General features: G+C 38.1%; 1 protein-coding gene across 2 annotated transcripts; it reads left to right on the top strand.

Moving 5' to 3' along the window:
• Nucleotides 1–270: 270 nt before the first annotated feature.
• On the top strand, nt 271–7,203 carry LOC137189905 (phospholipase A and acyltransferase 4-like). 2 transcript variants are annotated; one of them, XM_067600029.1, is made up of 5 exons: nt 271–367; nt 2,056–2,116; nt 3,759–3,867; nt 4,155–4,420; nt 4,665–7,203. In XM_067600029.1, the coding sequence occupies exons 2-5, from the start codon at nt 2,114–2,116 to the stop codon at nt 4,752–4,754; spliced, it is 468 nt and encodes a 155-aa protein (XP_067456130.1). In that variant the 5' UTR covers nt 271–367; nt 2,056–2,113; the 3' UTR covers nt 4,755–7,203. The 2 variants fall into 2 exon arrangements, with proteins under 2 accessions (XP_067456130.1, XP_067456132.1); XM_067600031.1 differs by lacking the exon at nt 271–367 and adding an exon at nt 1,753–1,818.
• The last annotated feature ends 4,738 nt before the right edge of the window (nt 7,204–11,941 follow it).

Here is an 11,941-nt window from a genome sequence, read left to right as displayed (position 1 = left end):
AAAACTTTTGCACAGTAGTATATATATTAGTATATAGTATATATTGCAGAAAATGCAAGATGCTTCGCTCCCTTGTCATCTCCCATGTCAGCCATGGCATAGTTCGCACCTTGACTGTGGCTATTGAGTCAAAAAAAAAAAAAAAAGCACAAAAAACTTAAATTTACATAAAGCCTCATGAATGGGTTTTATTCTTGATATGTTTAAAATTTTGAAAAAAACAACAACAATTGAGTCGGGTCCCCAGGTTGTCGTCAACCCTGTTACTTTAAATAGCCTACCGTTTCTTCAGAGACTGTCCCAGAAGTTGCATCGCATCTGGAGAGTGAGTCATTCGCCCTTTAGGAAGTTGACGGAGAAACGACAAGTAAGTGCTCTCTTCTTTTAACGAACTTTATTTGAGTTATATGTCTAAGCCTCTCATAATAGATATATCTGCTAGAAATACCAGCGCGTGAGGACAGTATGTACATGTTCATACGGATTCTTGCTCCAGTTAGAGGACAACACGGCACGTAGAAATATGGAAAGACATATTTTGGGTAGGCAGACAGGGATGATACATTCAGTATTTGTTAGGGTATCCATCTAGGATTTTTTCCCGATTATAAAACGCTGTGATTTGGGGGTCATTCCAAGCTTTTGGGTGGGCAAACTTTGTTGAATTGTTGAATCATCGTTCCGCTACTGTTCATCGCCAATATTGATAACCAGAATGGGGTGTATGAGTGTTTTTTGGGGGGCGGGGGTGTGCATACCACTTCTGTTTGTCACTGCCTTTTGGTACCATTCATTTCCAGGATTGTTGACGTGGAGGTTGTTAAGCTGTTGCTTGTTGCAGAGCTTCACTGATTGCACAGCAGATACAATATTAGGCTTTTGTTTATTCTGTTTAGGCCAAACATGTTCAATAGAAAAGTAGGTAACACTTTATAATACAGCCCGCGTTTTTCCCAACATTTACCATGTAACTCCCCGGAATTTATGGTGTAACTTCCTCGTATTAATCAGTACGTTACATGTGTACATGTGTACTAAAATCAAATGTTTTTGCTCATGGCAGTTATACACCGTAAAACGCGGACTGTATTATAAAGTGTTACCGAAAAGTAGTATAACCAATATGGTTACTGCTGTCAAACCTTTTACTGAGATGTCAGCCCTGTTGATTGTATAATAATCTGATATGATTCAAGACAAATGTAAAATCAACTCAAAGAGGAGATGCTGTATAAGTGTCAATTGTAAATGAGCATATTTATTCATGGAAAAAAGTAAACTCCTCAATATTCTCACTACACCTACGTACAGAACTGGTTAGAAACTACAGGCAGTTCTGTCAAATTCAGTGCTTGTACATGGTACTTTGAACATTACTCAATCACTTGAACGAGTTGAATAGTGACAGTAAAATAGATCTGTGTGTGTATAGCCTACATGAGCAATATCTGTGTGTATAAACTGTATGTATAAGCCCAGCCAGTTGTGGCTTTAGACTAGGGATGTGCCTGAATCCAAATACATTACTCAGCACAGCACAAATAGTGGGTTTTTTACAAACATTTATTTCGTACAAATATTTTTAAAATGATTTGTTCTCGGGAAGAAAAAAAAACATGTTAAATACCAGTGCGCAGATCAGTTACATCGCTATCTCAGTCTCTCTCCTCTGCTCCGCTGTTACGTCTATCAGCAGGTCTCTTTTTATTTTTAATTTTCTCTTTTTTCCCCCTTTTTATGATTTAAATCTTTAAGTTGTGGTCAGGTTTAACATAAGCCCCGCACATCCAAAGATCCTTATTCTTCAACTCTAATTAGGTACGTGAGACTTAATTGTTACATTTGGCATAAAATCAAAGACTAACATTGACACTTAGTGAAAGAACATAGTAAAAGATCATAAACAACAGTTTAAACACATTTTAACTCAGTTAGAAAACAACTAAAATCTCCAACAAAGTACATTGTCTAAACTGCAATTGTCTGCTACTTTTTAAAATCATGCTATGTTATGACTAAGAGGGGTAAACTGTCCCCGTTTTACATTTCATTCAGGAACACTGGTCACTCTCCTCCTTTTCCTGCCTGTTTTCCACACACAGCAGCAGTCAAAATGGTGAGTAGCTTTCAAAGAGAAATCAGTTTTATTGAGTTATACTTTCAATTGACTTCTGTTTTGGATATTGTCTGTAATTTGGTGGCTTCAGTTTTGTGTCTTTTATTGGAATGTAATTTGGACACTACAGTGTATTTAAAGGAACACTCCAACATTTTGGGAAATACACTTATTTGCCATGTTTCTCACACTGTAAAAAACCTACTGTGATTTTTACAGTAATTAACTGGCAGCAATTGACAAGTAACTTACTGTAATTCAGTAAGTAACTAACTAAGCAAATTAATTACTGTAAATATAAACACAGTAAATTTTCTGTAAAATAAATTTCAGTAAGTGTACTGTGTTTTTTTAATTTACAGTAGCAATTGTAAAATGAAACAGTAATTTAATGGTACTGTATCTACTTTTACAGTAGCTGTACATAACTGCACAAAACATTTTGCATGGACCAATGTAAATATAAAAAATATCATTCTGTAACACAGTTTTCAAATGTATATATTACAAACATTAGCAAATATTACAATGACAACATTAAAAATACAATATGTAAAAAGCTTGTTTAAGCTTGTTTAAATCTGTAAACAAATCCTCACAAAATCATAATACAGATGTCATTTAATGACCCCATTACAAGTTAAAAAAAAAAAAAAAAAAAATCACTGAACTTGATATATATATATATATATATATATAATATAGACACTGACACTAGATACTGTAATTTCCTTGAAACAAAACACTCTTAGGTAATATAAACATGGATATTCAACTGTGGGAGATGTCACCAGGTACTCAGGTATCCATAGAAAAATTGTGTTTGTGGATGTGTACTTGTCTGTAAAGAGTTCAACAGCCCACCTCAGTCCACTTTGCATCACAAGTCCACTAAACACCATGTTCAGCTAGAGCTGCTGGTCAATACCCAGCTCTATTGCTGATAGATCTGTCAGCTGCCATTGACATGGTTAATCACAAAATCCTCCTCTCCACACTCACTGAGCATGGTATCTCAGGATCTGCCCTCCACCGGTTCATGTCCTATCTCTCAGGGAGATATTTTAGAGTATCTTGGAGGTGAAAAGTGTCCAAACCAGACAAATTTTCTACAGGAGTTCCTCAAGGGTCAGTACTGGATGAAAGATCACCACCTTCAACTTAACCCCTCAAAAACCGAGCTCCTTGTCATCCCAGCCAGTCTCTTTATGCAACAAGACATCAGCATCCAGCTCGAATCAACCCAACTCACTTGGGTGTCATGATTGATGACCCACTAATCTTTAATGTTCCTGTGGTCTCAATTGCTCAAATGTGTCAATTTTCCCTGTACAACATCAGGAAGATCAGACCCTACTCGTCTGAGATTGCAACACAACTCCTGTTACAGGCTCTCATAACATCATGCATTGACTACTGCAAATCCTCAAAACAACTGACCAATTGCTAAAATGGAGCCTTATATATAAATTAGACACTCAGCTCAAACATGCTTGAAAAGCTACAGATTAAATTACTTCCTCTTAAAGTTTGGTTGTTTGAACACAGATACGGTTAAATGTGCCTCTGCTAGAGTCCAGTGATGTCAAATCTGATCTAATTTGTATCTAAATGTACTAATTTCTTGATGTTCAAATCCAAGAATGCTAAGGAGCCAGAACCTGGTGACTTGATAGAGTTCCTCCGTGAAGGCTATCAGCACTGGGCTGTGTACATTGGTGATGGGGACGTTGTTCACATGGTTACCCCCGGTGAGTCATTTCTTACATTGCAGTGGCAGAACTGCTACTCCCAAACACTGTTCAGTCCCAGTAAAGACCATTATATAGCAGCCAAGATGCATTGTTCTGTACACATAAGTGCAGGCTTTGATTATTTACCTGGTTGAACTAACTAACTAACTTTTTATTCAACTTTCATAAACTTAAATGATAAAGATAGCAGCATACATACAAAACTCATCATAAAAAATGTTACAACCTTCAACGCATTTACCTTGTATAACTTGTGTGCCTCTTTGTCATGCCCTCATACTTAGGCAAAAGCAGTTCAGGGGCTTCATCAACTGTGTCGGGAGCCTCTGTGGAGGCCCAAGTAAAGACAGAAAAACTTAAAGATGTGGTCAACGGAAAGGATTGGAGAATAAATAACAAACGCGACAACAAGTGGAAACCCAGGCCAAAGAAGGAAATTGTGAAAGAAGCTGTTTCGATGGTGGGTAAGGCTGTGAAGTACAGTCTCACTGACAGGAACTGTGAGCACTTCGCCACCTGGTGCCGTTACGGCAAACCTCAGTCTCTTCAGGTATGTAGGTGGACCCACAATTTGGAATTTGCCTCTGGATGGTTTATATGGATTTAAAATGCCTAATTATGAAGAAACCAGGAAATTAAAATACACATTGTCATAATTATTTGCCTTTAATATATCAATTTACAATAAAAGTGAGTTCCAGAGTTATGTATTATTTTAATGGAAATTTCAATTTCAATATACTACATTTCTTGCAACTAAATTCATGTTTTCTGTGTCTGTGTGTTATCTTCAGGCAGAGGTGCTGAAGATTGCAGGCGCTGGAATTGTAATGGCAGTTATTGTAGGAGCTCTGTTCCACGTGTTTAAGAAACATTTTACATAAATATCATCCTAAGTGTATCACTCCTTTGTCCCTTGTGAAAATAAACGTACACAAGAATACTTCCATATGAACTCTGATTTAATGAACTTAAATTGTTATTTGGACTTACTAACATTGAATATATAAACAATATATAACTACAGCATATATATAACTGTGTGGGATTGTTGTCAGCCACTGCTGGTGCTGCAAAAAGATTTATAGAAAGATGTTTCATTTTTACAGAGTTCAAATGGTCAGAACACCCCCCAGTGACCAAACACTTCTAAATATTACAGAGTATTTCAAGATCTACAGTTGCACATAATGAAAAAAAAATCTGATAGATGGAGAATTGCTTACCCAGTCATTTGAAGTTTTATTTGTACTGTAGCGCCACCTACAGGTGAAATGCCATTAATATTTGCAGGACTGTTGTATGTACAAACCACTAATATGCAATTCAACCATGTGTTGAACAGTTAAACCAGTGCTTCATAACTGGCCACATGATGGTGCTATTTGTTCCATGTTTGAATATGTTAAACATATCCTCAGGAGTAATCTGTGTTTGAAGATTTTTGTTAAATAAGGTGCATCTGAAGTCCATTAAATTGCATCAACATGTCCCTCACTTGCTTCTTTTCCGCAAGGAAACCAAGTGAGGAGAGAGGAGACGAGGAGATATGGTTTTAGAGACATGAGACATCCTTTCCCCCAATGACAGCAGCAGCTGATCAATTTAACAGCTGTAGAGACTTTTGATGAAGTTTGTGTCTGCACACATGTGCACTGTGATAATACTAATAAAAGTGCACAGTTATCACTGACAGAGCAGCTATTTTCTCTCTGCAGCCTCTTAACTGTTTAACAAACACCTGCACATGAATAAAAAACCTGCATTCTGTATTTAGGTTCTTTATTGATATTCTGAATGTGAATTAATCATTGATTAACCCAGAATATGTTCGGAGTGTCTTTTGAACACTGGAAATTATGTATTTGGCTAAATGTTTCAGGGAAAATTGAAATTAAATCTCATATAACTCATTTGCAACCTCACATGTGACTGAATGGAAACGACAATACATGATGTAAAATACAAATGTGTTTAAAATGTGTTTCTTTCTGACTTTCAGACTCTCCCTGACTTTAATTTGATCCATAAGAATAGTTAATGGGGGAAATAACAGATCATGAAAGAAAAAAAACTTTCTAATAAATGAAGAAAGTTGTTTGTAGTTCTGTTTGTTGATCAGACCGACAATTAACAGATTTTTAACTAGATGGTGATTCTGAAAACAAATGAAATATAAAATTTGGTAGTGATACACTTCAGTTTAATTAGTGGTGGAAAGTCACTAAGTACATTTACTCAAGTATTGTAATTAAGTACAGTTTTGAGGTACTTTTACTTTACTTGAGTATTTCCATTTGATTCTACTTTATACTTCTACTCCACTACATTTATTTGACAGCTTTAGTTACTTTTCAGATGAACATTTGACACAATGGATAATATAACAAGCTCTTAAAATACAACACATTGTTAAAGATGAAAGCAGTGGTTTCCAACCTTTTTGGCTTTTGAAGTCTTACAAAAAGCAGTGTGTAGTCGGGGTCACATTTCACATGTCTATGAGTTGTTGCTCCACCAAATAGTGATTTTTCCCTCTAAACTTCTCACATGCTTTCATTTCAAGAAATGTTCAAATGATCCAATATTTCAGCAAAAATCAAAGATTAGAGAAAAAGTCCAAAAACTGAAAACAGATTTGTGTATCAGAACTTTGTTTTTTCTTCTTTCCTCTTCCATTAATCATCTCACGACCTCAGATTTATCTGCTGACCCTTTGGAGGGGCCTGACCCCTAGGTTGGGAACCACTGGACTAAACTACTAACCTTTTACTGCAATACTTTAACTACATCAAGCTCATAATACTTATGTACTTTTACTGCAATACTTTAACTATATCAAGCTCATAATACTGGTCTAGACCTGCTCTATGTGAAAAGTGCCCTGAGATGACTTTTGCTGTGATTTGGCGCTATATAAATAAAAACTGATTTATTGATTGATTGAGTACAGCAATGTCAATCATAAAAAGTGAAATAAATATAGCACAACTGTAAATTTGTCCTCATATAATAGGGAATGAGGAAACAGATCATCATTTTCCCACAGTTAAGGTACATTTGATTGTGGCCTCACAGCAGGGTATAACTAATAGACCTCTATCATAAAATATTGTTGGTGCACTGGTGTGAGTCTGAGTGTTGTGCTTGTGAGAACATGAGAGATAAGTTTTACTTTGAACAATAATACCTGAAACAGGTTGAATCTCTCAATATAAAAGCAGTGTGTTTGTGTGATCTTATTATCAAATGTTCATCATTATCTTTCTGTTTTGTCTACAGTGTCCAACACCATGAAATATCAAGTAAACTGTAGAACAGGAAGGGACACGTTTTGTGGTTAATTATTAAACATATTGCAATCTCTCTGTTTGGCTCTCTATTTCATAGTCTATATATTACCACTAAGTTTTATTTGCTATTTGATAGTGTAGGGTGTGCTACAAGACATAATGAGGATGTGTGCATATCAGCAGAGATGTAGATAGATGGGACAGGTGTTTTTTATTAATGCTCCAATTATAAGGAGGTAGTAATTCTTATTCTCTCCACCACCATCATCAAAACAGCAAATGAGGGAATATCTTTTTGAAGAATGGTGTTCATTCCTCCAGAAGAGTTCCAGAGAATGAATGCCAAGGCTGAGAAACAACATTCTTCAAAAAGATCCCCTCATTTGCTGTTTTGACGATGGTGTTGGAGAATGCTGTCTAACACCTCAGGCCAAAATCTCCCATAGGTGTTCAACTGGGTTGAGATCTGGTGACTGTGAAGGCCATAGCATGTATTTGGCAGAGAGGCATTGTACCAAGGGAGTCGAGGGTGCTGAGGGGTGGGAGGGGCAGGATTGGGCAGGCAGGACAACCTTTTCATTTATTTATTACTTAAATTTAAACTCTTGTTACATCTATCTTATTTTCTTTATCCATGTTTTATTTACCTGTTAATACTTTTTCCATTTGTGGTATCATGCTACTCAGACTGCAGTACTGATTCGATATACCTTGTTTCAAATACTATGCCATGGCTAATGTAGCTAACACAGGGGCGGGTGGCAGACAGGCAGTAAGGATCATTTCATTACATGTTGGTGGGTTGAATGTCCCAGTAAAACATTCCTCACACATTCAAAACCTAAAAGCAGACAAAATGCTCCTCCAAGAGACACATTTACTTAATACCGATCAACAGAGACTATGTAGACCTTGGACCTCGCTATACTAATTAGGAAAGATTTACATTTTATCCCTGGCAATAGTCTTACAGACCTGAGCGGCCGTTACATCCTTGTCTCTGGCACACCATATCAGAAACCAGTTATTCTTGTCTGTGTATGCCCCAAATTGGGATGATCATAACTTAATGAGAGATCTGTTGTTCTCTCTTCCCAATTAAAATTCCCACATAGTAATAATGGGAGGAGACATGAACTGCATCATTGACCCCCTACTTGAGGTCAGGTTCTAGAGCGGTCTGGTTCTAGAGCGGTCTGGTTCTCGAGCGGTCTGGTTCTAGAGCGACAGCACCCTCCAAAATGTCTCAGACCCTCTCTGCTTTCATAGAACAGTATGGATACATCAACCCCTGGAGATTTTCACATCCCTCTGCAAAACAATACACTTTTTTCTCACATGTGCATCAGGCTTATTCATGTGTAGATTATTTCTTCATCGATAAAGCATTTATCTCCTCAGTAGTTTCCACAAAATACACACCAATAACTGTGTCAGACCATGCTACTGTAATCTTTGATCGTCGCTTTGACCTTAAACCTAAGGATTTTAGACCCTGGCGTTTAGACTCTTTATTAGGAGAATTTCTGCACACTTCTCTGAATCCATTGACCTTTTCTTGGAGACTAACAGAACAGAAGACACCTTCCTTTCTTTGTTATGGGAAACCTTAAAGGCATTCATTAAAAGTAAAATTATCTCATACACATCTCATGCTAATAAATGTTGCGGAGCCTCTATCTACTGCCACCTCTATCTTTGTTATCTATGCTAACATACTACGATCTTATTCCTTGTTGAAAAGGCCTGCGGGATGTGGTGTAAGTAGAGGGGTTAAGGGTGTTCTGGGTTGAGGAGAAACATTGTAAAAACTAAATATGCCTTGTGTATGTGTTTTTTATCTGTGTACAACACACTGCTGCATTTTCTTCAATAAACTATTGTTACAGATAAAAAAGAAAAAAACAACAAAAAAAACCCCAAAACAATTACAGCTTTTGTGTTATTACCCTAACCAGGACACTGTGGTCATGTAAAACATGCTGGCAGTGGATGGGAGACTGCAGGCAGAGTAGTTGAAAATATGTTTGTCATGTTTGTTGAACAGGTGGTTTGATAAAGTACTTATTACTGTAAGTGTAATAAAAGTTTTATGAGTAAAAAGCTAATGAGTGTAGTTGTCGTAAACTCTGCCGCCCTCGGTCAAGCTGATGCAGAAAGCAGAGGAGAGGACAGAGAGGAGAGGCCAAAATGTAAAAAAGTACCGATAACATTTTTAAAATAATTATTAGCTGCGATGCGAGCCGCATGAAGCTTGCAAGCCGCTCAATGAAGAACATGGACGTAAACCAATAGACCTCTGTCATACACCTGGTATTAAGGGAACATTGTTTGTGCACTTGAGTGGGTCTAAATTGTTGTTCTTGTGAGAAAGTGAAAGCTTTGCTTTCAACAATAATACCTGAAACTAAAAGCAGTGTGTTTGTGCAGTATGGGTGTGCCTTTATAGTTGCCTTTTAATGACGTGACGTGAGTTTTCCACTCTGTGTATGTGGAGCCTCTCCTCTCTCTAGGTCTCCATGGTGAGAGGTCATATGACTCAGGTCCTGTCTGTCACCAGGAAGTTGCCCTCCTGATCACATTCTACATATGTTATTAGTTTATCTGAAATCGGGCGGGGTGTACAGGACGCTACTGCCACATGGTTGACACCTAGAGGGAAGTAAAACTGATGCCCAGCTGTTATTTGTTGATTTTTCATCAGCTTTCAACACCATTCAACCCCACCTGTTGGTGGATAAAGTCTCTTAACTACTGTGGTGTTGACCCTAGTTTGGCTGGTTGGATCCTTGACTTCCTCTCCAACAGAGCCCAGAGGGTGAGGGTGAATGAGTGCATGTCAGAGGAGCTCTCTTCATCTACAGGTTGACCCCAGTGGTGTGTCCTCTCATCACATCCCTTTATATTCTGCATACAGATGACTGTCGGAGCCAGTTTGAGAGCAGATATAGCCTGAAGTTTGCAGATGACTCAGTTATGGTCAGTCTTCTCCATGATGATGAATCAAGTTATGGCCCTGTGGTTGAATGTTTTATAAACTGGTACAAAAACTCATTCCTCCAACTCATTGTATCAAAGACAAAAGACATGTGCAAAGACTTGTGCATAGGATGGTTTGGTGTATTGCCTGACCTGCTGACGTGCTGCTGTAAGCATATTGTCTCATTTCTGGTTGCTGACTGTGTTACTGAGAGTGTGTTTGCTGCTCTCAGCTCAGTAAATTTTCCTATATTCTTCATTACTGTGGATAATTACCCGCAGTACATTACAGTACAGTACGTCTTACTGAAACCTGGCTGTGTCATGAAGAATATAATATGTCAGCCTAAATGAATCCACTCTCCCAGTCATATTAATACTCACATTCCTTGAGACACCGGCTGAGGAGGTGGAGTTGCAGCCATCTTCAACTCAAGCCTAATAATCAACCTTAGACCTAAACTTGATTATAACTCATTCGAAAACCTTGTTCTTAGTCTCTCTCACTCAACCTGGAAAACTTAACAGCCAGTTCTATTTGTTATGATGTACCGTCCTCCAGTAAAATCCAGAATAAAATTTAAAATCCTTCTCCGCACCTACAAAGCCCTTAATAGTCAGGCACCATCTTATCTTAGAGAGCTCATAGTTCTCTATTACCCCACTAGAACACTGCGCTCCTAGAATGCAGGCTTGCTGGTGGTTCCTAGAGTCTCCAAAAGTAGAATGGGAGACAGAGCCTTCAGCTATCAGGCTCCAGCTTCCAGTTTCGGTCCAGGACGCAGACAACCTCTTTATGTTTAAGTGTAGGCTTAAAACTTTCCTTTTTGATAAAGCTTATATTTAGGGCTGGCCAGGCTTTCCTTGGACCAGCCCCTAGTTATGCTGTTATAGGCCTAGACTGCCAGGGGACTTCCCATGATGCAGTGAGCTCCTCTCTCCTCCTCCTCCTCTCCATCTGTACGCATTCATGGCTTCTTCCCCAGAGTTTTTGTGTCTTCTCGTCTCACAGGTTCCTATGGATCAGGGTCATGGACCCCCTAGTTATGGACGGTGGGATTCCAAGGACTGTAGCTGCAGGGAACCCGTGGTGGTGTGGTCCTGCTTGACGACCTTTTCCCACCCCCCACCCCCCACCCACGCACAAACAATAACTGACTATTTTATAAAGAACACAATAAAAACACGAACTGAGGAAACGCTATCATAACTCATGAATTTGCAATTAGGAAACATCAGAGGTAGGATAAAAAATTGAAGTGTGAAACAAAATAATAAAAAAAGATAATAAAATACTAAAAGAAAGGCTGTCCTTCTAGAGCCTGGTTCTGCTTGAGGTTTCTTCCCCATAAAGGGGAGTTTTTCCTGGGAGTTTGCCGCTGTCGCCAGGTGCTTGCTTATGGGGGAATGTTGGGTCTCTGTAAATTAAAGAGTTAGATAACTTCTTTTAATGATTCTGAGCTATAGAAATAAAACTGAATTGAACTTTGGATACCATCCTCCTCCCACTCAGAGCACCATCGTTGAGGTTCAAGTGGTGGAATCTGTTATCAGCTATAAATACCTCGGTTCAATCATTTTTGAATGTAATACTGAAATGGTTTGATGTTGACAGGTCTCTGAAGACTCTTTTACAAATCCTACATAGAATAAATTTGATCATTTTCCCTCATCTGTAGGTATGACGGTCTAAATCCAAGAATTTGATTGCGATGCTATGCTGGTCATACTTAATGACAGGATAGTCATCATTATCATTCTTATTGCTGTTCCAATGACTATGCTTGTTCATTGATGCA

The sequence above is a fragment of the Thunnus thynnus genome, chromosome 9, assembly GCF_963924715.1.
Source record: "Thunnus thynnus chromosome 9, fThuThy2.1, whole genome shotgun sequence".
Taxonomy (NCBI): Eukaryota; Metazoa; Chordata; class Actinopteri; order Scombriformes; family Scombridae; genus Thunnus; species Thunnus thynnus.
This window is presented reverse-complemented; position numbering and strand designations above follow the sequence as displayed.

What these genes read in the sequence shown, in the direction of transcription:
- LOC137189905 (XM_067600029.1), top strand. An exon ending in TGTTCACATGGTTACCCCCG is followed by an intron (nt 3,868 to 4,154) that starts GTGAGTCATTTC and finishes CCTCATACTTAG; the next exon opens with GCAAAAGCAGTTCAGGGGCT. An exon ending in GCAAACCTCAGTCTCTTCAG is followed by an intron (nt 4,421 to 4,664) that starts GTATGTAGGTGG and finishes TGTTATCTTCAG; the next exon opens with GCAGAGGTGCTGAAGATTGC.